General features: G+C 30.9%; 3 protein-coding genes across 6 annotated transcripts in view; 2 read left to right on the forward strand and 1 right to left on the reverse strand.

The window, feature by feature from the left end:
- Rho-6 (serine protease rhomboid 6) overlaps nucleotides 1-2938 on the reverse strand; it is a 168042-nt gene extending 165104 nt beyond the window's left edge. For both annotated transcript variants that reach the window (XM_072887768.1, XM_072887769.1), the window contains exon 1: nucleotides 2798-2938. The gene's annotated coding sequence lies outside the window, so the exon portion shown is untranslated. The remainder of the gene's footprint in view (nucleotides 1-2797) is intronic.
- A 338-nt stretch (nucleotides 2939-3276) lies between these two features.
- Nucleotides 3277-5987, forward strand: Elp3 (elongator complex protein 3). Its single transcript, XM_072887479.1, has 9 exons — nucleotides 3277-3440; nucleotides 3588-3829; nucleotides 3917-4120; nucleotides 4208-4461; nucleotides 4528-4717; nucleotides 4806-5023; nucleotides 5199-5459; nucleotides 5544-5725; nucleotides 5879-5987. The coding sequence occupies exons 1-9, from the start codon at nucleotides 3422-3424 to the stop codon at nucleotides 5953-5955; spliced, it is 1647 nt and encodes a 548-aa protein (XP_072743580.1). The 5' UTR covers nucleotides 3277-3421; the 3' UTR covers nucleotides 5956-5987.
- A 533-nt stretch (nucleotides 5988-6520) lies between these two features.
- Plx (PTB_TBC1D1_like and TBC domain-containing protein plx) lies at nucleotides 6521-26555 on the forward strand. Of its 3 annotated transcripts, none has more exons than XM_072887476.1 (16): nucleotides 6521-6647; nucleotides 6909-7564; nucleotides 20942-21088; nucleotides 21247-21435; nucleotides 21709-22014; nucleotides 22225-22423; nucleotides 22546-22662; nucleotides 22739-22955; nucleotides 23103-23423; nucleotides 23511-23791; nucleotides 23913-24074; nucleotides 24181-24497; nucleotides 24596-24848; nucleotides 24958-25076; nucleotides 25147-25371; nucleotides 25637-26555. In XM_072887476.1, exons 3-16 carry the CDS (start codon nucleotides 20963-20965, stop codon nucleotides 26549-26551), a joined length of 3747 nt encoding a protein of 1248 aa, XP_072743577.1. In that variant the 5' UTR covers nucleotides 6521-6647; nucleotides 6909-7564; nucleotides 20942-20962; the 3' UTR covers nucleotides 26552-26555. The 3 variants fall into 3 exon arrangements, with proteins under 3 accessions (XP_072743577.1, XP_072743578.1, XP_072743576.1); XM_072887475.1 differs by lacking the exons at nucleotides 6521-6647; nucleotides 6909-7564 and adding exons at nucleotides 12265-12542; nucleotides 12916-13290; XM_072887477.1 differs by lacking the exons at nucleotides 6521-6647; nucleotides 6909-7564 and adding an exon at nucleotides 8748-9030.
- Nucleotides 26556-26840: the final 285 nt, after the last annotated feature.

Below are 26840 nucleotides of genomic sequence, written 5' to 3' on the forward strand. Positions count from 1 at the left end.
TTATACTTGTGTGTACAAACTATATATTCAATTTACCCGCGTTCGCTCATATATTTTTTCAAACTTCAGATTCTGCTCTAGAGATACTTTAGAGCCCATTAGAGCGAATTAAATTTAAAATCGATTACAAATTTCCTTACCATGCCGTTACGTGACGCAATTTTGTTCTGACGGCTTTCCATGGACCGTATAGAAAATCGAAATCATGAGAAGAGAGAGGAAGCGAGGAAAGGGAGAAGGGAGGAAGAGACGAACACGAAGAGGGTGCATGAACTTAATCGCGACAGCGGGCCCACCCTCGTCTCCGACCCCGTTCGATATCCTAACTATTTCGCCCGGTGCGACCTGGTCCCGATTTAGCCGACCACGTGCTGTCTCCCTCTCTCCCCTCGTCTGTCTAACTTACGATCTCCATCCTATCATCCCCGATGCCATTTGGATCGGCAACTTCGCGATGAGATGCACAGAAATCGAGCCGAGACTTTAATAACACCGATAGCTGATAGCAGTAGTCGCACCCTCCGATTAAATGTGAAAAAACCACCAAGTTCGACGTCTTAAGAAAGGAATCTATCCCATCTCTCCTAATCCTCGTATTTTCCCTTCCCTCCCCTTTTACTTCGAGAAAAACGATCGCTGATGGAATCTATGAAAGTTGATCATCTGTCTCTCTCGTCTGTTTTTTTTATAACATTGCTTCTCTCTATCGAATTTCTCTCTATAAATTTTATATTCGTATTTCATATTTTTTAATCTAATGATGCAACAATTTTAGATTCCAATTGTGTTTTCACTATTGTAACTGAATTATCTACGTTTTCATATTCGAAATAAAATTCAATGTAGATACAAGTATTCATTTTCGAATTAAAACATAATTTTTATTAAAGTTTTCAAAGCTGAAGCAAATAATCGATTAATATCAATTATTATAAATTAATACTATCTACGCGCACACATGTATATATATATATATATATATACATGCATTACTGTGAAAGTTGCTCTTTTATCAAAGTGCGAACATGTAATAACCAATCTCTCAGAACCGCAATAATCGCGATGAAAATCAGAATTTCTCATTTCGCGGTTGCTTCGCCGCACATCCGATTTAATTGGTCGATGTATGCGAGAAACGATTAAAATATCGTAAAACCGCCAAGCTGAAATACCGAATCTCACAGAGACACACGCACACGTGTACGCGTATCTACTCGATTTTCCATAAGGTCGCCGGATCGGCCGAGGACGAGATTGCATCACGTAACCGCTCCCTTGATATTGCACTGCACATCCACGGATTCGATTAATTTTTTACGACGGTCCAATCAGCGGGACGGATGAAATCGCTTGAATTAACTGTTCTATTAGAAGCTTTTTGATTTGGATGAATTGTGGAAATAAGCGATAACGTCTTACGATAAGTCATCGATTGCAAACTCTAACTACTTATCATATGATTAAAATATTTTATCTATATGAAATATGTTGCAGCAAAATATAGTAAAAAATGCTTTAATGGTAAACGTTATTACTTGTATATATTAATATATACAAATATATTTAGAATACTCTAGAAAATTTATATAACGGCAATAATCTTTGACAATTTACTTGAAAACACCATTTAAAATTTATTAATATTTAATTTCCTAATATAATTGTTTTATATTTTATTTCAATGTTGCATTTTTAACGTACTTCTCAACAATATGCGAAAATTGTAATTTCAAAAATATATAAATAAATCGATAAATGTAGAGAAGAGACTGTACGTCTTTGAGCGAGTGCATCTGACCTGCGTTTACGATAATGCGATATTGTTAGTACATAATTAGCCTCAAATAAAAATAATTCATCGCTGAATTTTAGAATGTCCGCAGTCTTTAACGCTGCCTAAATAGCACCTGTTGGTTTCATAAATGTTTCCTAAACATATCTATTAATACCTCAATAAACACAACAGTTACATCAATATTATTGTTTCTACTCAACAATGTAATTGCAATATATTTAATATGCCTTATACGTAACAGTTATATTCATTATATTCATTAATATTTAATATCAATGTTTGTCCAAATCCAATTTATTTCAAAACAAGATTAGTATCTTTAATAAAATAAAAATTGATTTAGACCAAAATGTAATTTACAATATAAATGCAAAATAATATCGAAATATATATATATATATATATATATATATATATATATATATATATATATATATATATTATTTTTATTTGTTTTGCCAACAATTTTTTTAATTTCAATTTAGAATTAAAATTTCAGATATACGTATATGGCAAGTGACGATATTTTATTTTTTCTCGCGTTTTGATTTATTGCCCCTTATTTTAACAATAATATTCGACAAAAATATTAATATAATAATAAATTTCACAAATGTTCAAATGAATTTTAGAATGTCTGCAATCTCTAACACTGCCTAAATAGCACCTGTTGGTTTCATAAATGTTTCCTAAACATATATATCTATTAATACCTCAGCAAACACAAAGCAACAATAATCAATGTTATTATTTTCACTGAACAATGTAATTGCAATTTAATATGCCTTATACGTAATAGTTATACTGTTGAATGGAAAACAACATTCATATGTTATATTGCTGTTGCTTTGTGTTTACGTTTTGGATACCGTATTAGAAACCAATATATATTACCAATATATAATATGTTACCTATCTGAATATTAATGAAAGGCGCTTGTGTTTTAATTTCAGAAAATCGATTATTGCATAGTACTCAATTAATAGACAAAATATACATACCGATTACGCTGCTGATGATGATGCATCGAGACGAATTTGCACAATTGTTCCGATAGCACAGCGCGGTAAAGCAAAGCGCGGGACGATTCATTTGGCGGGATCTAGTCTAATCACGTGACTATCCTCGTCCTTCAGATACGCGACGCAGGGTCTATATATTTTTAATGTTTTTTCTTATGTTAACGTACGTATATACAATATACTGAATTATTAATTTATCAGAAGATACTTACTATTCCATTTTTCTTCTTATGACAGACCTGGATATTTCCCAACGAGAGATATACGCTTACTAAAATTACCTTGAACTATTACGCAGGCGCGAAACGGTGCGTTATCTGACGTCACTGAATTTGCTCGAAAATGTGTCGTCAAAATCGGGTAACTTTTGACCGACCAATCAGAACAAAGAAATGCTTTCATCTTGATTGGTCGATCTAATGTTATTCCATCTAATGAATACATTTTCGAACACAATCCTAGATACACTTCTAACCAAAATATTAAAATCACGTGTAATTTATGTACAAAAATTCTATGCATATAGAATAGAGAATAACTGTAGTGTATATTTTTTAAATGCGTTTAATTAAATTGTAATTAAATTACAAACGATTTACAATCATGGTAAAAAAGCGAACTGGTAAGTCTGCAATATATCTATTGATATATTATTGTATATTATCTATATTAAAACTTATATCTCTCGAAACACACATTAATTATTTTACATTAGAACATAATATACTGTATATATAACATATATATTTATGACAATATGACTTTTCAGAGTTTGAACAGAGCAAGGAGGAACGTATGATGATAACAATCGGAGAGATTATACAAGATCTATTAAAGGCACATCACGAAAATCGAGATGTCGACTTGAATAAATTGAAAACACGAATTGCTTCAAAATATGGTTTAGATTCTTCTCCAAGATTGGTCGATATTATTGCAGCTGTGCCTAGCGATGCTAGGCATATACTTGTACCAAAGTTGAAGGCAAAACCTATTAGGACTGCTAGTGGAGTCAGTGTTTAATTTTATTATTATATATTGATAATGTGATGATATAATGGTGATAATGTTAGACCAAAATTAATCAAGCTACCATAGATTGCAGTTGTAGCCGTAATGTGCAAACCACATAGGTGTCCACATATTAATATGACGGGTAATATTTGTGTTTATTGCCCTGGAGGACCAGATTCTGATTTTGAATATTCCACACAATCTTATACAGGATATGAACCTACATCAATGAGAGCAATACGTGCGAGATATAATCCTTTTTTACAAACTAGACATCGTGTTGAACAAGTATGTTTTTCTATTATTTATATCGTGGATAAAATTGTATTCATTATTTGCAAAAATATGATTTTTATGAATATATTATATTTTTAGTTGAAGCAATTAGGACATAGTGTTGATAAAGTTGAATTCATTGTTATGGGAGGTACTTTTATGTCCTTGCCAGATGACTACAGAGATTATTTTATACGAAATCTACACGATGCGTTATCTGGTCATGTAAGCAGTAATGTTGATGAAGCAGTTAAATATTCTGAATGTAGTCGCACAAAATGTATTGGCATTACTATTGAGACTCGGCCTGATTATTGTCTCAAGAAACATCTTTCAGATATGTTACGTTATGGGTACGTCTGCTTTTAATATAATACTTGAAACTCAGAATAGTTTAATAAGTTGAATTAATCTAACAGATGTACGCGTTTAGAGATTGGTGTTCAGTCCATATATGAAGATGTAGCACGTGATACTAACAGAGGACACACAGTGCGTGCTGTATGTGAAAGTTTCCAGCTAGCCAAGGATGCTGGATTTAAAGTGATAGCCCACATGATGCCAGACTTACCAAATGTCGATTTTGAACGAGATGTCTATCAGTTTATTGTAAACAATGTTTCTCTAGTTTATTCAAACACATTAATGTTAAATTTATATAATTAATTTCTGTTACTTCTATCATATAAATTTGTAGGAGTTTTTCAAAAATCCTGCCTTTCGAGCAGATGGATTAAAAATTTACCCGACACTTGTTATACGTGGCACTGGTTTGTATGAATTATGGAAAACTGGAAGATATAAAAGTTATGCACCAAGTGTGCTCATTGATCTTATAGCTCGTATTTTATCCTTGATACCACCATGGACACGCGTTTATCGCGTACAACGTGATATACCTATGCCATTAGTAAGGTAAATATAACATTATCAAAGATTATGTGGATATACATTTAAATATATATATTAATACTTAAATAATAATATATACATTTATGATTATGTATATATATATATATATATATATATATATATATATATATATATATATATAAATTTTTTCCCCTTTTTTTTTTGATTAAAAAAATAGTTCTGGCGTAGAACATGGAAATTTACGTGAGTTAGCGTTAGCCAGAATGAAAGATTTAGGTACAGATTGCCGCGATGTTAGGACGCGTGAAGTGGGAATTCAAGAAATACATCATAAGGTGCAGCCCTACGAGGTTGAATTGATACGTCGTGATTATATTGCTAATGAAGGATGGGAAACGTTTCTATCATACGAAGATACTATGCAAGATATTCTAGTTGGTTTACTTAGATTGAGGAAATGCTCTGATAATACCTTTAGGTATAACTCTAATATATCTTGAAAGATTATATTCTGTTGAATGAAATGTATATACATACTAATAAATTATATAATTTCTTATAGATCAGAATTAAAAGAAAAAACTTCTATAGTAAGAGAGCTTCATGTATATGGTAGTGTAGTGCCCGTAAGCGCACGTGACCCTACAAAGTTTCAACATCAAGGTTTTGGTACTCTGTTGATGGAAGAAGCTGAACGAATTGCAAAGGAGGAACATAAATCTCATAAAATTTCTGTAATTTCAGGTACATCATACATGTATAAAAAGTATTTTTTTGTATTTTATATATTTATATTTACATTCATTATCGAATCATATATTTTTAATTAAATATTTAGAAATATTTATAAATTTTTAATTAAATATTTATAATTCAAAATAACAAATTTTTTTTCAGGTGTTGGCACACGTAATTACTATAGAAAATTAGGTTACGAACTTGATGGCCCATATATGTCTAAAGTGCTTATATAACAATGTAATAAAGTTGACTTTATTATTTATAATTACAAAATCATTGATATTTAACATCAATGTTTGTCCAAATCTTAAATCCAATTTATTGCCAAACAAAATTAGTATCTTTAATAAAATAAAATTTGATTTAGACCAAAATTTAACTTACAATATAAATGCAAAATAATACAGGAATATATATATTATTATTTTTATTTATTTTGCCAACAAATTTTTTAATTTCAATTTAAAATTAAAATTTTGGATATACATATATGTCGTTTATTGTCTCTTATTTTAGCAATAATATTCGACAAAAATATTAATATAATAATAAATTTCACAAATTTGATACAAATTTTCAATATATAATGAAAAAATATTAAAAAAATAGATCTTTAGTACTATTTAATAAATTTTGTACATTTAAATAACGCGCGAAAAAATCTAGGGGTTTAATTTTTTGTCGCAAGATGGGGCACTGTGTCATCTTCAAAGATTTATTTCTTTTTTTTACATCTATAGCTATGTTATACGTTGCGTGCATATATTTTCGGATAATTAGATTGTTTACAACATTTTATTATGTTTACTAGTTGTGAAGTTTCAACCTATATTTTAAAATCTACACAAGTACGCGAGCAAAATAAGTTGCAAATATCATTATTATTAAATTGATTTGAACAACATTCAACTAGTGTCCTTTCATGGTAAGTCTAATATAAAATTATGTAATTATTCACATAATTTTATTAATAACAAATTTATTATGCAATGAGATTTGAAAAAAAAAGCTTAGCACAGTGACGGATTAAGTGCTAAAGAGCCTTGTAACACAAAATCTTATTACAATTTTTTCAATTATAAAATTTCAAAAAGACGCTTTTTTAAATTTCTTTCTTGAAATTTTATATTTTATAGAAACGATAATAATAATCTTCTCCGCATAATTTTGATTCTTTTTATTATAGTATCAAAGATTCGCAAAAAAGATCTTCGAATATACACATCGAGTAGATGCCTCGCAAAATCTCCTATAATCTCGAGCTCAGGAATCTTGGAGCATCCAAAATCACTTAATATCCCGGGTGAAGATGCAAACTATCGTAATCCGCCACTGGCCCTGGATTACAGAGGGTGAAGACATCTATGTATTGTACCTGTTGTGCCGAAGCCGAAGAGCTCTCTCGCGAAAGGATGTTCCCCCCCACCCCACCCCACCCTCTCCCGCGCTCTCTCTTCTCCGCTGGCAGTCAGGAGGTCGAGAGTAAACAAAAGCAAGTCGGTCGCAGCAGCGATCGCTAAAGCGAGTTTTGTCAGTGACAGAACGGTATTGTCAAAGTATTACGCAGGTGATGTGTCGCACGTATGCGTGTACGTGACTAGAGTCTCGCTTCTCGCTCCGTCAGTCTCCGTTTTCGCGTCCGATGATCCGAGGTCCTGTGTCCTGTGACTGCTGATTAAGTGATGCGCCGCGCGGCCAGTGGGATACGGTGGACGACGTGGAGAAGAGCGAGATCGTCGACGACGAAGCGACAGCGTGAATAAAGATTCCAGGACCGTTCGTTGCAGACGGATCCCCGCAAAGTATTCGGTGTGACTGCTGGCGAGTGAAATCGTACGAGAGGTGAGGATACTTTTTTTTTTTTCTTTTTACCAAAGTATATACCGCGATTCTTTTCGACTCTCCGGGTCAGATACACGCGAGAGAGAGTGGAATTTACGATGAAATTTCTCCCAAAATTAGGTTATGTTATTGCACAAAGCTTCGTTAGATTGTACACCGATGTTCGATAATTGCGACTTACGCACGTAGAGCACGTAAACAGGAAACGTTTCTACAACTGGCGATCGTTATCGTTATGATTACGCTATAATTGCAATTGATGGGGAGCATGTTTAAGTCGCTGACGACATTCGATTCGTTGTCGCGATATTTGAGGAAATTTCGCATAAATATGTACGAAAGATTCTATGAATACAAGTTTTTTTGATACATTACAATAGTCTGAAATATATATATATATATATATATATATATATATATATATATATATAAAACGATAAAAGCACACATATCTGAAATATTTAACAAATATATTAAAATATATTAATATTATTTATTTGATGAAACATTCAATTCTCAGCCTAAGATTTGTATACGATTTTTCTACAAATTTTAAACCAAGTAAAAAAACTTAAGATTATATTACATATACTGTTATGTATTATGTCTATATTTTATACATGCAAGTATATATATTATTTACAATTTTTCCAAAGTATTATTTTAAAAAACAATGACATATGTTGGAGTATTCAAATCCTTTGAGAATTTTCATGCAAACATAAATTTTCAAGTATCGAGATTTCTATAGACTTGATTTTATACTGAATAAAAATCCTAAAGGAATTTACGAATTTATATATTATTATTATTATAAAATATTTGTTTACAGTAATAACATATATATATAACATATATATATATACATAGATATATATTACAATTATTTGAAGAAATATTTATCAAACATTTCTAAGAGTTATATAAATGACAAGAGTTATACATATGAATAAATCGGATTCGTAGGATGAATTTGCTGTATATTTTTATGCTCGTTCTCACGCGTAAATCTCGTATTCTAATCGCTTGTAATGCACGTAGTAAGTTTTTTATTCCGACTGTCGGTGATCGCGATATGTATATGCATGAAGTGGCCAATCGCCGAGAAATCGCTGCTCGCCGGTCAGCCAATCGTGGTCCACAAGTGTCATATATCGTCTGTTCACCGTGACTATTATTAAGTTTGTCCTTAACGATTGTCAGGATTATCAGCCGCGAATCATTAGCTGTTGCTGCGCGAATTGCACGTTGCGCCTTTCGTATCACGCGCGCCGCGTTACACGACCGATAGTCTTTAAAAATCGAATTCGCCTCGTTCGTTTCGCATCGTTTCGCCTCGTCTCGTTTCGCCTCGCAGCTCGCGCAGTGAAAGTCGACCGAGAACAGCTGGTTCGACTTTAAGTCGACGTTAATTTTTGGATAGGCGGAGGGAGAGAGAGGAAGAGCGAAAAAGCGCATCTTCGCCGGTAAGTTTCCCTCTCGTACATCCGCCCGCGATAAATTGACCAAGGAAATCACGCTGCAGGAATTTGTGTTGCATTCACTCATTTGGTTAAACATTTAATTCTCAGCCTAAGATTTGTATACGATTTTTCTACCAAACAAATTTTAAATCAAGTAAAAAACTTAAGATTATATTACATATACTGCTATATATTATGCTCATATTTTATACATGCAAGTATATATTATTTACAGTTTTCCGAAAGTATTATTTTAAAAAAACAATGACATATGTTGGAGCAGGAGTATAAAATCCTTTGAGAGTTTTCATTCAAATATAAATTTTTCAAGTATCAAGATTTCTGTATACTTGATTTTATACTGAATAAAAATCGAACTCTGTTGCCATTTATCATTATTATATTATTTTCATTTGCGAGTTTTTTCCTTTTGTTTTTTATGGAGAAAGATTTGTCATGGGCATAGTTGATATACGCAGTTATTTACAACTTTATTAGTCACGCAGCATTACTTATACATGATAAACATTTGGCTGAGTATTACATAACATGTCTTGTTGTTATTAAGTTTATTTTATCTTATGGCCCTGCTGTCGCTAAATTGACTAAAATAAAGCTAAATCAAATTAGTCATGAGTGATTCTGCATATAAACAAACTAGTTTACGCGTATTAAACGATAGTTTATAATTTAGGTAAACAAGAAGAAAAACAACTTAAATTTATGTTTGAATGAACAAACATATTTTTATTTAGATTTTAAAATCATACATATATCAAATGAGTTATACATTCCTTATATGTATAAATGATCCAACAAGATTACATATTTGTAAAAAAAGTTAATATACATTATATTAATATTAATATACATTACATATTTATGAAAAAAATTTAATAAATTTTTTTCTGAGAAAATAAATTTAAATACTTAATATAAAAAACACTTTAAATGCAATTAATATAATACTTTAGAAATAATATTATATCTTTTTCAAAATGAATTTATAACGCTCAATAAATTTAAAATTACATGACGTATATTATCGATTAACGAAAACAAAATATTTTATATCGTGTTTTATTAAAACCATTAAAAGTAAAAAGTTAAAAAGATTAATTAATTGCGATATTTTAACAGATAGCACCATATTTATATTATTTCTGGTAATAATATCGGATTAAGTTTATTTCCTCGAAATCTCTTTATGTGAGAAAAGAAATCAGAACAAAATATCACAATATAACACATATATTACAAAACTCATAAATGATAAACTTTGCAGAAACATCTCTATCGAATGTCTCATTATGAGTCATTGTCGACGAGATAATAAGACGAACGTATCTGGCTATAACAACACGTGTTATTCTCTTTTTTGTAAAATTAGATTTGCTGCATCAACGCATAAATAAATACAAGCTTATTATTAGCTTAACGGAGATTATTTTTTATCGTGTTTCTTGAATTAATTTATCATATATTTCCGCAAACAATAATATTCCGAAGTATCATAATATTTTATGTGATTTTATATACATATGTGAATTTATTATATTTTATATTTTTATATATTATACATTAATATATAAATATTTAATTTTTATTACATTCATTTTCTGTTTTAGATAAATTAATTAAAATATATTCATCGACAATATACAATTGAGAGGGAAAGAGATAATTATTATAATGTCATTAATATCAACAATTGTTGAAGAGTTTATTGTGTTTAAAGTTTGTCTAAAATAATTTCACCTATTGTGTTCAAAGTTTCCTCCAAAAAATTTAATTTTTATAATGTTAGCAAAACAATGGTCGATGTTGTATAATTTCCTCTTTCATCGATTTAAATCGACGCAAGAAGATCAATTCACGAATCAATAACACAGTGTCATTATAATGTTTAGCTCTACACGATGGTCGATAAATGTAATGTTAATCAGTCTTTAATTGATATACTGATTTAATGCTACGTATCCTTTTCATTGTTACGATTTACCATACCAAGGTTTTTATAAATGAGGCACATAACGAGAGATTATATCCTCAGTATTTTCCAAGTAGACTATTCACATTTATTCGCTTTTTCAGTAAACTATTAACAGTAATTTTCTGATAATTCCTTTTTTTTTCTTTTTTTTTATCTCACGACCGGTCGCGTTCTCTGCGAACTAAATAATAACTATCATAAAAAAACTTGATATTTAGTTGTGATAAAATGTGTGTTTTGAATCCCATGCGAAATATTTTAAAACAAGAATTATTACATTAATCATTATACCGAATCACGTCCTGAATAGATATAATCGAAATAATTTAGTCTTGAAAATCTTTTCAAATTTTTTTTTTATACTATTGAGTTTCGAACAGAGTATTGCGGTCATTTTCTCACTTTTCAACGTTGAATGCATAAGTCACTAAAAATGACGTGATATGCGTCCTTCACGGGAGCGTAACAGTAATGTACTACATAAAAGCAGCTTATGCAACTATAAGAAAAGGAAACGAAAGGACCTTTCATGGTTCACCGGCACACAATTAGTATTCTTATTTCATTCCAGACGGGAATGTCCCATTTTAGACACAGTTGCAATCGTTTACAAATAAACCGATTATACATCACTTGCACCTAGGGCAACTGCATACTATCATCTCGCTGCTTCGTCTCGGTTTACGAAAGACATACTGCTATGACAATACGAGTATGTAAATCGCAACGAGTTGCCGCATAATAAACAGGAGAACATATGATAACTCGCGTACAAGCCTATAAGAACCGCACGAAGAGAGATCTGAAATTAATGCACAATAAGTCTATATCTTAGAAGCCATGCTATAAATTTTTTTTATTCAAATTTAATTTAAATTTAATTTTTGATTTAATTTAGAATGTCAGATTACAACTCTGAGAGAACCCCTTGACATTAAAATTTATTCTAAACTGATGTCAATAACTGTGCATTAATATTTGTCGATTTTATAAAATATAACACTAACTTTTTTTTTTATTAATAAAAATAAAAGTCAGGGAAAAGTATGGAAATTTTGCTTGTGAAATTATGCCAAAAATCATCTTTGATTCTTACGAATAAATTCGGGTCGAATTAGCTACGCTACTGTCTTTCCACGTACGTGAAAACGTTTGAGGAATATTGGGTATGCTAAACAGGGACCGCGCGCGTTACCTGACAGCACGCAACCACCAATCGAGCGTTTCATTCGTCTCGTGGCGTCGCGGCGCTCTTATATGTCAGTCTATGTTTGCTCGACCGTCAGCAAAGACGAGCGACGTAACGCGTATTAATGCAAACTGCGAAAACAACACATTTTGCAAGTGCCGCGCGAGAAAACAAGATTAGTTTTAGATCACGCTTGTTGGAAAACCCTTTCAAAATTGAATCTCAATAACGCTGACGTAAATACTCGGTTGAAAAATAGACGTACAATAGCGATACAGTTCAACTTCCGCAACAGATTCGATTTGGGATGAGCTTTGATGGAAAAATTTTATTGTAAAAAAAATTTACATTATTATAATTTTAATTATATTATATAAATACGTATTGTGATAAGCTGAATTTGACGGGAGTAAATTGCATTGTGTATTTAGATTTTAATTGTTTGCGAATTCGATTTTTCTATCACACGTGCAGTATACAATCACGTAAAAATATTAAAATAATGCTGATTAGTCAAAATTTTAATTACTTGTGACAAGCTTTATTGGAATGAAACTTTCACGCGATCATACATTTATATATTCTTTGAAACGAGATTTACATTCTTCAAAATCTCTCTCTTCGATTGATTCATTCTTATATATATTTATTCATTATACATTCATTCTTTATACTACTATTAATTTTTGAAAACTTTAATTATCAGAAACAATCAAGACTATCGGAGACTAAAGTGGTACCGGGAAGAAAAATTTCCAACGGAAAGATAACACATATTATAATCTAAAAGATCTTCATTTCAAAAAATTATTCGTTTCCGTGACTACGGGTCAATGATACTTCAACGACCAGCTGTAAAGATTATGCTGTTTTACTTGTTAAAAAAAACATACAGATAACTGAGAGTATAAAGTGTGTAAATCAATTCTACATGAAATCAGTAAAATAAACTTTTAAGAATTCACTTTGTGAGATAAAGGTATCAAAAATTAAGATGATAACAGTACCGATATCAACCTCCAGTCCCTATGTGAAGGTCACATCTTACAGCGACGCCAGTACAGTTGTCAAAAAGCCCTTGGTGAGTGCATCTGAAGTCTTCGCTGTATGCGCGAACATGTGTTTGCCCGCTTGAGACTAGATAAAGTTAACGTAGCCATATATGTATACATATTTTTTTTTTCTTTTTTCTTTCAACGCTCACATTTCATATGAACTTCGATATATTTTTAAGTTACGTAAATTTCATAATTACATAAGCGAGCGCATCTGATAGTTAACATTACATAGCATGCTATGTGCGCACTCGTCGTCATGTTTTAGCGAAACTGCATGCTTTTGTAAATTATTTGGTCATACATGTGACCCCCTTAAAATTATTTTTACGTAATTTTCTTTTCCATCGTCGCAATATCTCTAAGCAATCAAAGGGGGAGAGGGTCATGGACGCTTACATGGTTGTTTATCATTTCTATGAAAAATTATTAAAGTGCAACGAACAAACTTCTAAGTACTCAGAGCATAATCTTGAGATGATTCTTTTTACTTTTTCAGTATTTTTATTACAGCAAATATTTTATCTTACGTACAATATGTTCGGTTTAAGTTTATACACTCGCAATCAGTTATTTTTTTAAATAAAAATTTGTTTTAATAATAATAATAATAGTTTTATTTTAATAATAGAATTATTTTGTTTTCTGCTCATATTTAAAAAATAATATAAGTGACAATATCTTATAAATACTATTGAAAATCTAATTTTTTTGCACATTATCGAATTTGTCATAAATACATAACTATAAATACATAAGTATATATAGAATAAAATAGATATATGTATTATTTCATTTATAAAAATAAAACTGTCATGGACAATAACATTAAAAGGAATATATAATTTAATATTTTTGTTTATAAGTCATTATATAGATCTTAAAATATTTGAAACATTTGTTTATAATTTTCTTATTTAAAAAAACAATAATCGAGTGTATTTACTTAAATCAAATACACTGTATATCTCTCTACATACATATAAGATAATTAAAAATGTATAAAAATATTTGAACATATTTATTGCGCTTATAATTTTGTGGAAAAATGATGCTCGAAAAAAATTAATGTCAGAAAAATTTTTTTCTTATTATTATTTTATATTTATATTTAATCTTTATTTGATATTGAATGCTACCTTTTTTATGCAATGGCTAATTGTTTTAAATATTTCATTTTGCATATGCTGCATATTGTTTGTAACACTGATATTGTTCTGAAATTGATGACATTTGCATAAACGAATTAAAAGCCTTGTTTATTTGGTAATCCTTCATTAAGGATGCCAAGGAATTTCGCCGTAATTGCTGACGACATGCGCGGCAAAGGGTTAATTAAAGCTAAGTCGGTGCCATTATGAGCGGAACGTGTCACTTCGATACGTCACAACGAATGACGGCGTTATTAATTTCCCTCCTCGTGTATTTGTCACCATAGACTTCTTCTCAGCGAATCTGTTCGTGATCATTACTGTTCGCTTCATCGCTTTATCCTTGCCAAACAATGAAATAAACAGCTATTTTTCGAGTACCATAAAAGTTTGTATATTTTTTTTTTTTTAGTTTACTCATCAGTATATATTAGTTAAAAACTAAAAAACTAATTGCAAAGCTAATTTTATTAGCATTTGAATTATTCATATTTTATTTTGTGAATCTTTTTTTAGCAAATATAAATATGCAAATTTTCGCACATTTTTAGCCCGCAAAAAAGAATGTCTAAACCTACTTAAAATTCGGCCGAATTTCAAGTCCCTACAAACAGATTTAAAAACTATGATAGATTGCACTGTTTTGTTTCTGATCTCTCTAGATTAATTTCAATTTTACTAAGAGTTCTGCTCTCTTTCTTTCTTCCTTTCTTTCGTTAGCAAGGAAAGGCGTATTTTCGCAAAACCGAGCATACAGCGATCTAAATTTACATCGCCGGACAAGCGACGTGAAATCCCAAGCTAGCATGCCAGCGACCGTTGACTGATCGTGTTCTGATTCCCTCATAAGAAACACGAAAGCTCTGCCAATCGACCTTTCTTTTCCGAATTACCGATTCTATGACACGTTTTTTTTTTCTTTTGCATTTATTCGATACTATGAATTTAACGCTGAAAGTTTTGCCTCTTATATTATTTGGTTATTTCATTCATAGACAAAAGGTCTAGCCAAAGTCTGGGCCAAAGTACTCCACCAACCCGGGCCAAAGTCCTGGTCCAAAGTTCTACTAACGCTGAAGATGAGATTATTTTTCACGCAAATACGTAATCCCATACATATATATGGAACACATTTATATACCCTTTAAAAATCAACTTAATAATGAATCTTACTAAAACGGTTTACATGAGCTTAATTGTAATTAAAGCCCTTACACATGAGCGTGCCAGTTGCATGCACGATGTTTGATACGCTTGGCGCGTGTAAACGAGCGAACACGTGTCTCGACAATCGCTATAAGAAAAGAAATTTAATGATTATTGCTTCCTTATCATTCTAAGAATCTATGTTGACTTCGTGCGTATCAATTATTGGGAGCAACTGAAACTGCAGCGATTACATGAATCGCATTTGTGACGTCAATTCAATGTGATCTTGGCATGTCGCCTTTGAGAGCGTATAGTAATAACACGAACGATGATCTGATAGTAAAATAATAAAATAATTGTATATTTGAGTCGTAATTTTTATAGCATTGGCTTTCAGCCATTTCTATATCATTGATGACACATTCGCTCAGGCTTCCGAAAAATTATATATATTTTTAAACATATAAACACACATGATTTAGTTGGATTAAATACAACAAATTTCTGTGAGTAAATTATATCTTTCTTTTTTCAAATAACACTGAAATATAAATATAAAAATATATGTATTACATATATGAGAAAAAATTATGAGAAGAAATAATTTAGGAAGGAATTTAGAAAATAGCAGCATAAAAAAAAATATAAAATATAGAAGATCGAAGAAACGAATTGAGAAACACTGCGTAGGCTAATAATGCTTCTGTTTTTCTTTTTCGTCAACTTCGTCCTTACTTCGTTTTATGTAGATGAAGGCGGATAGAACATCGTAAGTAAATTTTTTCCTCAAGATTGCGTTTGTACTCAGTTTGCTGTTACATTGTTGTCTCGCCGGTCACGTACGAGACACATTTATGTATGTTACGTATCCATGCTACAAGATTTTCCGGGAACCCTAATTATTTCCATCTACTACGCGCCAAAAGGAAAGCTGCTTCTCTAATAAAATAAATGCAATAAAAAATATATTTCCTTTCGACGCGTGCATATATATTTTGCCCTGTTTTGCATTTCAATAACGCGGCTGTCATCGTGATCATAAATTTATGATTTTGCTTTGAACATCTGTTAATTTACTCTTTGCAGTAGAAAGCAACTTTACGTAATATCAATACACAATGTATTTGTGATTGCGAAATTAATTTCAAGAAACTTTAAAAACCAATTGATTTATAATTTATATAATTTATTATGTAAGAAATGAGATTATTACAAAGTTTTATAAACAAACAGTTACTTTCTCAATTAACAATAAAACATTTCAGTAAGTGTACAATTCTAATATGTACATATATATAAATCATACGCATGTGGGATATTATATTAACTTTTTTTTGAAAATTTTATCAATTTATATGAAAAATAATTTTACATTAAATAATGAATAATTAATATAGTTGATTGAAATATTGCATACGAATAATTGTAAAATTTATCGAATATCACTGAAAGATTTCGTAACAGGAAATTATCGTATATATCATCATATATACACATCGATCATCGTAATGCTCAAATAACTTTGCCAACTCATGGATGAAAGTTCGACTACATTCGGGAACGAATTAGGGCAATTTGCCTGGATATATAATTACATACGCGAAGAGTTAATATTTACTTTAAAACCGCAGATGTTTCATGCCATTAGTACTGTCAATCGTATAAGATACCTAGATACATCTCGAATGATCTGATATTTTGTTAGCAGTAATCGTCAGTTTTTATCAATACAATTGCCAATGTTGCACGAAATAGTGCAAGAAAAAGTTAGAAAAAAGCGACAATCATCCTTCTAACAAAAATGACAGTTTTGACATTACTTACAATTATTAATTGCTATTTATCAACATTATAAACGTTTACGAAAATTTTCGTAAAAAATACAGGAATACCACTTTAATAATTGCTTGCCGAGTGTCGATTGAAAGTGACACACTTATCTTATTATCGTTAATTATTAATAATTGATATGTTGTTATCCTCATCTCCAGAATATATGCATTTACATAATCGTCGTATTGTGAGTGCGACTGCTAATGAGGCATTATACAGTCGGAGGTCGCTCGTGGGAGAAAGAAAGACAATAATTATTCTTTCTCGCGTCCCTGAATATACTGGAGAAGATTCGCACGAGGAATAAATTAGTTCGTGTCGCATTTCGACCTTTCTGTTATATATTGCATGTAATGATTATCAAGCTGTTGTCAAGACGTTGTATCAGTATATATGTAACAAACTTTTCTGATGAAAAATGTGTTTTCACTTTTTGCAAATACAATATATAATAATAGCAATTATCCCCGGAAGATAAAATAATAATCACTTGAAAGACGTACAGTATACATAATTATTTTCCGCGTAGATACTTATTTCCCGTGTTCTGCCTCTATATGTTATAACTTTGTATATATGGATTTTGCATAATACATATAATCGGACATTTATGTTAAATATTATATATACAGTCGGAAAACAATTTTATCGAACGTGATTATAAGTTTATACAATCTTTTTCTCTTAAAATACATTAATATCAGAAGCACACGGATAATAACATTTAAAATACAGAATTCAATACGCACGTTACTTCTGATAATTATATAAGTTACTTTTTATCGATATGATATTATTTATAACTTAACATATCCTTTCTTGCTATTTTTTACAACCCTGGGACACACCTGCACACATACATTATAAAATAATCTCCTTTACATTTTGTGTATATGTATATGATAACGTTAATATTAATTAATCTGAAAAAGTATTCCTAATAGAGTATATATTACTATTATTTATATCAGGTTTTTTACTGATAATGAGTGAAAATACAATATTAATAACTTTTTTTATTAGCATATTTTTATATTAAATATTTCAATTATTATTAAAGAATTATCTTTGTTCACGATGTATAAATCTTTAATACAATATAACAACAAATTGAGAACTTATTTGTCAATTTTTTTTTTTTTTTATAATTTTGATCGATTAAGAATTAAAATATGAGGACGATAAAGAAAAAAATTAATCTTTCTCTATTTTTGCGTACAATTTACATTGCGCTCTCGTCCTTGAATAAGAATATATCCGTAAACGGCCGAGTATCCTCGTGTATAGTCGTCTCAATTGGAACGAAACTCGACTTCACGCACGCATTAAGTTTGCTCCCTCGCACGTGAATCTAATCGCCACGCTCACGACATCGATTCGTGCATCATCGGAGATGACGTACATCAACAAATTTAATTCGATCAATTGAGATCAGAGACAAAGTCGAATGTATACGGGCACGCAAAATGCCAAGTGCTAGAAGAAAATAGCATCGAGTAGAGTCGAACGTTTATTTTCAGCGTTCGACAAATTGTTCTTATTCAGAAAAATATACGCACGACTTCTCTGCGTGAAAGGAGTACCTTTGATCTTCTGCAAGTTACAATCATTGCTTTAATTTTGTAAAATCTACGTAATATACATTACAATGATTTTCTAATCCAATGTATTTAGGCGCGATATATTATATATAAAAAATATTTGAGTACATTAGTGAAAAAGATCTATTAATTATAAAATTGTAAGATGTAAGTTTTTGTATTTTCTACTTTTAGTTTCTTTATTTTCTCTATACACAGTTTAATTATTTCATATTATCTCTAATCCGCCAATTGGAGAATCTTTAATGCTGTCCTCAGATAAAGACAACAAAGATTTTGTACCTAGAATTTTAGATATAATCTCTGTCAACAAAGAGTTGACAGAGGTAAGTTTACGGAGGACCATGTATGTTGGTATCGAGTGTCAATAACATTGTACAGCATTGTGGACATGTAAGAGGGGACATAATAAATCACGCGTGTCTTAATTGGATACGAGAAGCCCTTGTATTAAGACTATCTGCATTCTGTGTCGCCAGACATAGTCGTACTTTCCCGTAGTAAAATAAATAGTCAAATATTCATGGTCGTCGCGAAATAACTCTGTGAATGGATTATGATCCCGTGACATTTATACGCGACATTGTCGATTAATAAAATATTACGATTAGCATTGTAGCAAATCTTTTCGTCATTGTCATAAGTATAAATGTAGTGTCTTGTTCTTTATAATTTTCATCATCTGATGGAAGAGCTCATTAGAAAAATTGTGTCGCGCTTATTCCCACGTCGAAACACGTGATATAAGAATAGCAGATAATAATAACAATGAGCGCGGAGAAATTAAACAAGTTCAATGAAATTAGCATTTCATATACAATCTTTGTTATTACTATATAATATAAGAAGATTAAAATTTTAATATTACAGAAATAAAAAATCAAATGTATAAAATTGTGTAACATATATAATGGATTTTAGATTAAAAAAAAAGTGTGTTTTTATTTTTTTTTATAATGTATATAATTTTAATCAATTTTTCTAACAACAAGTTATTTAAATTACTATCTTATTTCAAAATCAATTTTACTATGTTATTTTTTATCTTAATTTATTATATTTTTTTTGCATAATTTTTGAAAAATATTTGTTATGCACCCTGGAATTAAATTAAAGTATCTTTGAACGAAGTCACAAAAATGATGAGCAAATGCACATGAGTAGAAGAAAAATTAAAGAAAGAAAGAGAGAGAGAGAGAGAGAGAGAGAGAAAGAGAGGACTAAAAATAAAGATAGAGAATGAGAGCCATGCAGTCCACGAGTGCTGCTGAAATGAATTATTTTGGTCCACGGCCGGCGACCACGTTCGATGCACGTTTTCTTGCGAAATCTGTTTAGTGTCATATATTAATGATTCCGTCATACGAAATGTTATATTTGAATTATTTCTAAAAAGTCGGACATTCTTCTTGTGAGAATATACTCTCACGCAGAGTAAATTGCATTACACATCATTAATAATAATATGGATTGGTATCTCGTACGAAATAATAAAAATTGTAATAATAGAAATTATTAGAAATTTATTGGAATTTTTTTATCGCAAAGTAATCCTTATAAAATAAAATAGTAAGAAAAGGTACAAAGTAAAAAAGTGAAAAGAAGAATTACTGATATAATTAGTAGCAAAATTAACGCTATGGTGGATATTATATAAATATCTTTAATAATATTACATCTATCATTAAAAAAAAATTCTTTATTATTAATATTAATTTAGAGGGAAGCTGACGTAAACTCTTTCAACAAAATAACAAGGCAATTAAAGAGATAAATTATATAAAGAAGAAAGATAAATCATTTTTACTTCTTTTTATAAATAGTTTTTTCTTACAATGATTTATGTAAATTTTTTCAAATAAATACAACTTTTAAAGATAGCGAACGTATCGCTACGATCAGTCACAATTACGTAATGTTTGTTATGTTTGCTTTATTTGTAGATTCAACAGTTTTTAAGAGACATGAAGGAACATTCGGCAGCCCAACGAATGGAGAGAGATAAGGATTTGCCGCAGCGATCGCAAAGTAGCGCGGCTAGTTTGACGTCTATAGCCGATATATCACCCAGTTCTTCCCAATTTTTCGAGGTGATTATCTTTTTTTTTTTTTCTTATAATGATATAAAAACATAAATCTTTATCATTGCACATCGGATTTTTAGTACATGATATTTCAACAAAAAAAAACAAAAGTTTATTTAATTCTAAATTAAAAAGATTTTATATATTTTACATTTGGATTTCAGGTGTTTTATGTTGGAAAAATTAAAGTATCGCACCCAAAAGTACCGGAATCTTTTATTGATGATGCTTTAATAAAGTTTCGCGTTCATGGACTCGAAAAATCCAGGTCTTCGACGAGCAATCTTTTGTCAGATTGTCAACGGTTAAAACGCCAAGCTTTGATGTCTTCCATTAATAGAAGAAATAGTACGGTAAGAATTATCTTCCCAGTTATTATTTTGTGTTAAAGATCTCTGTGATACAAGTTGAATTAGGATTTATATGTGTTATAATTATAAATATTTAAATATTAAATGTTAAATTTCTAACATTGGTAACATCTTTTCTGATAACGCAAATAATTCAGAAAAAATTTTTTACATACTTCTATACATCAGATATGTTAATACAAACATATTAATTTGATTCGGTCTTTGCCAAGTATGTGCATTATGGTAAATAACAATATACCGTTACATTTTCAGGAATCTACCGCTAGTGAATCAGGCAGTATCGAGAACGTGTCAGGAAACAGTATTCCAAATGTGAATCCGTTTGGAGTTCCGCCAGTTTTAAGCAATTCTGTAGAGACTTTTCCTAGAACAACTACCAGTCCTGTGGAAAATGACGGTCATGATGGAAATCAAATGTCCGAATCTTCCGCTAATTCTAATATCACTGTACCTGAAGTTATGCGAAGTCGCGCGGCGTCTACCGGTAGCGTTTTAAGTGGCAGGAGAGATTCTGCCGTTAAAGGAAATGAAGATCATAACCGTACTATGCTTTTTCAAGTACGAAATATAAAAAAAGTCTCTTTTTTATTATATAATTTTTACTTTTATCGCTTTTATTAATTATTAATTTATTTAATAATAACTTATTTATTTTGTTGAACATTAAAGGTTATTTATATATATGTTATGAAAAAATTACTTATATAGAAGAAAAAAACACATTAAATTGATTTTTGTAAATTTTATAATGCAAATTTTATATTTCAGGTAGGACGGTTTGATTTGAGATTGATTAGCCCGGACAGAAAACAGGTTCTTCTGCACAAGCAATTAAAGGACATAGCCAGTTGTGCGCAAGGTGTGAAAAATCCAGATCACTTTGGATTTATTTGCAAAGAACCAGAATGTTTCATCGGGTACGTCTTCAAATGCCAATCCGGATCAGTCGCGGATGATCTTGTTGCAGGCAAGATTTTTTCAATTTTTCTATAATATAATAAAATGAACTAACCCGAACTATTCTTAGTGTCAAAATGTTGACATTTTGTGTCAATAACTATTTCTATAAATTTTCAATTTTTTTTGCAGCAATTAGTCAAGCTTTCGTTACAACTTGCAACATTACGAGGAAAGAAAAATATCCTGTATTTTCTTGCGAGCATTGTCCTATGTATTGGTACAATAAACTATGTCAAGAGATTGAAGGTAAAATATTTATATCGATTATATTCTAGAGAAGTATTTAATTGTATACTTGATTTTATATACGAGATATTTTTAGGACAAAATGATAAAAAAGTGCAAAGCATTATTTTATCGCGTATGGAATTATTACCGGAGGATGAGCAGGAGATTGTTGTGAGCAAATATAAGAGCGCCGAAGCTGCGGGTAACATTGGTACGAGCTCCATGAGTCAAAATCAATTCCTAATGCGACTGTTGCGTGCACATTGCGAATTAAAACAAGCTAGACATGTACATGATACGGCTGAGAATAGGTAATACGTCAACTATATATATATATATATATATATATATATATATATATATATATATATATATCAACTTTTTATTACTACATTAAATATGTAAACGAAAATATCTTATGAATGATACATCTCGCTATAAAATGTTTTATGTTACAGGAGTGAATTTCTCAATCAATATCTAGGCGTCGGCGTTGGTAGCACAATATTTATGAAGGCGAAACGCTCTCTTACGAATAGCTTTGACAATCTTATGAAGAGGAAAGGTTCGCGTGACGATTTTGGTTTGGGGCCACAATTGCGAGATTCAAATCATTTGAACGCGGGAATTCAAAAGAATGGTAGTCAAAGTCCAGATAGCTCAAGGCAGTCATCTATATTGGACACCTCGCCGGAATCGAGTAGGCCGAGATCATTGCGTGTTTCGCCTGAACAGCAAATAGTTATAAATAACGGACCAAAGAGTTCTATGATGGACATGTCAGTATAGCTTCATTGTATTGCCAGTTTCTTAATGTCAGTTTTCAATTATATCGTTTATTGCTATGTTTATTATATTTCTTACAGTTTTTTAAAAGTTGGTAACTCACCAAAAACATCTCCCACGGAGAACGACGGAAGCAATACGATACAAACCAATAGTTCGTGGCGGCAAACGATACTAAACAGAGTCGTAACGCCGAGTAAAGATCATAATGCCACAGAAATTGAAAAAGTTAATATTATGAAAAGTTTAGAAATGCCCGTTAAACGTAGGACGAAACAAGAATTACGAGATTTGTGGAAGAAAGCAATTAATCAACAACTAATACTCATAAGAATGGAAAAAGAGAACGCAAAGCTTAGAGGTAAAATTCTTTTTTTATGAAAATACGTCGTATTAATTTTTTGATTTTATATATGTATAATATGATATTTTACAATTTTATATATATAATATTTTATTTAAATTTTCTGCTGAAATTTCAGAACGTCAAGAGGAAGCAACGGTAAAAAGGATTAAACTTGAATACGATGAGCTCAGCAGCTGTGCGCGTGAAGTAGTAGAAGTTTGGGATCTCCTTGTTAGCAAGGAATCACGAGTCTCCACTAAATGTGATAATCAAATGCTTTTACATGCTATCAAACAAGGTGAGAAATGCGATATATCTTTTAATAAATATAATATTTTTAAAATTTAAAAAAACATTCTTTTTTAATTTTTACTATAATAAATATAATATATAATATTTTAAAGGCGTACCAAAAGGGAAGAGAGGTGAAGTTTGGCAATTTCTAGCCGAACAATTCTGTTTAAAACAACCACCTATAGATACTCAAGATTTTCCAAATTATAATACACCTTATGAATTACTCCTGAAACAACTCACATCTCAACAACATGCCATTCTTATTGATCTGGGAAGAACGTTTCCGAGTCATCCGTACTTTAGCTCACCTTTGGGACCCGGTCAATTAGCACTCTTTAATTTATTGAAAGCTTATTCCCTACTGGATCACGAAGTTGGTTATTGTCAAGGCCTTAGTTTCGTCGCCGGGGTACTTTTATTACACGTAAGTGCGATTTGAATTCACATTTCTATAGTAATTTTGTATTTATTTTATAATAATCAGTTTTTATACATCAAAATATTATTTTTTAAACATATTAGATGGCAGAGGATCAAGCTTTTTTCTTATTACGACATTTGATGTTTCGTCGAGGACTTAGGAAATTATATTTACCAGATATGGCAGCATTGCAATTGCGTTTGTATCAGCTTTCTAGACTGTTACACGACCGCTTACCAGCAATTTACAATCATTTTGATAAACATGAAGTTTCACCTACATTATATGCTGCCCCATGGTTGTTAACTCTGTTTGCCAGCCAATTTCCTTTGGGTTTTGTGACCAGAGTTTTTGGTAAAAACAATGTTTTCTTATCTATTTAATTTTACTTTATATCCATTTAATTTATAAAATTGTTTCTTTCTGTTTCTCGTTTGAAATAATTGACTTTTTTTTTTCAAAGATTTACTTTTTCTGGAGAACTCCGAAGTTCTCTTCCGTGTATCAGTTGCGCTGTTAGAAGAACATCAGGACCAATTATTATGTTGCGATAACTTTGAAGAAATTATGGAATATCTCAAGGTATGAAATATCAAGTTATATTCTAAAATAAATTTTTGTATGAGTGTCATTTTTATTATGTTGATTTCAGACACGTGTACCAGCAATGGACAAACAAAGTTTGGATCGCATAATGAAACGTGTATTTTATCCCGATTTGGAGATCTCAAAACAATTGAACGAATACAGGGTAGAATACCAAGTGCTTCAAGAGGAAATGATCTCAGTAAAGCCACAAATGGAAAATTTAGAGAAATTTAAATTACAAAACAAACAACTCACACAGGAAGTTACACAACTTAGTGAACAACTTGAGGTAATATAAAAAGTAACATCTATTACAATTGAAAGATGTCATATTTTCGATTAGAATATATATTGTAGTCTTCTGCAGAGTAACAGTAGTTTTATTAGGCGTCATTCAATGATTATACACATGATTATACACATTTTAGATCTTATATTAAATGCAACGCTTAATCTAGACTTTACAATTATAAATTTGTCATTTTTTTCATTATTTGTTATATTCAGTTTTCTTCTCTGATATCAATTATTATAATGTTAAAATTACATTACAGATTACAATGAGCAACTTGCACAGGCTCGAAACGGCGCGTTCGATGCAACAAGCGACCATTCATAGATTCGAGTCTCAGAATCGCAGTCTTGAAGTAACAGTAGCCACATTAGGCGCGTTTATTCAGCAATTAGTAGATACACGTGCTGATATCGAAGTACCAGGTGAAGTTCGTCGTATAATTGCGCAGCTGGGTATGGTGGAAAAACGACGAAACGCAGGCGTTAAATCGTATCCTCTAAAAGTTATTGAGGACAACAAACATGGAATGATAAAAAGTAACTCGACTGGTAGAGAGTCTCAAAATCTTTTCAGGAATAATAGCATGGATACACCATATCCCTTAAAATCGACTTTGAGCCAACCTAATCTGGCGACAAAATTAGAGAAAGTTTCTTCATTCTTTTCGAATTCGCACAATCATATACAGAAGCAGCGCGCACAGTTAGCGGCTCTCAGAAACGAACACTCGGAACAAATGATGAGAGGCAATAATGACGAGAATGATCCTAAGACGGTTAACATTGACATTCAAATCACGGATACTATGAACCTGGCTAACAATCCGCCACCGCAAAACGAGAACAATTTAAAGGTTCCAGCTACCAATTTGGAGAAATCGATATCATTACCGTTGAAACTTAAGTTGAAATCATCAAAGTCTGCATACGAATTAGGATCTGTTAAGAAAGTTCCCACCAGCAAACTCGAAGTTACAAACAATGATTCGTTAACAAATCTAACAGGAACTGTACATCCGCTCGACACTTGTAGCGATGTCAATTTCCGATATGGCGGAACCACGAAATTAAAGTGCATCAAACCTATTAGATTATCTAGTCCAAATTGTCAGGAAGATTGTAGTAACGACAAACAAAAGCTTGACCAAAGGACTTCCGATCCTTTAAATAGATAACAATTACTTTCAACTACATCTTCGAAAAGTATTTTATCAAAGAGAATCTTCATAAAAAATATGTATTTAAAACGATATTGGTAAGTAGAGAACTTAATGTGATCTCTATAATTTAATTATTTATCTCTGCGCGTTTTTGAACAGGAAAATTTAAAAACAACTAATTTATTTAATTTGTTTAATTATGAAGAGAAAAAATGTTTTTTTAATTTTTATTGAGATCTGATATCATTTTTACAACTTGTGAGAATTAACCAACATACTAAAATATAGTATGTATTTAAGATTA

Source organism: Anoplolepis gracilipes, chromosome 3 (genome assembly GCF_047496725.1).
Source record: "Anoplolepis gracilipes chromosome 3, ASM4749672v1, whole genome shotgun sequence".
Taxonomy (NCBI): domain Eukaryota; kingdom Metazoa; phylum Arthropoda; class Insecta; order Hymenoptera; family Formicidae; genus Anoplolepis; species Anoplolepis gracilipes.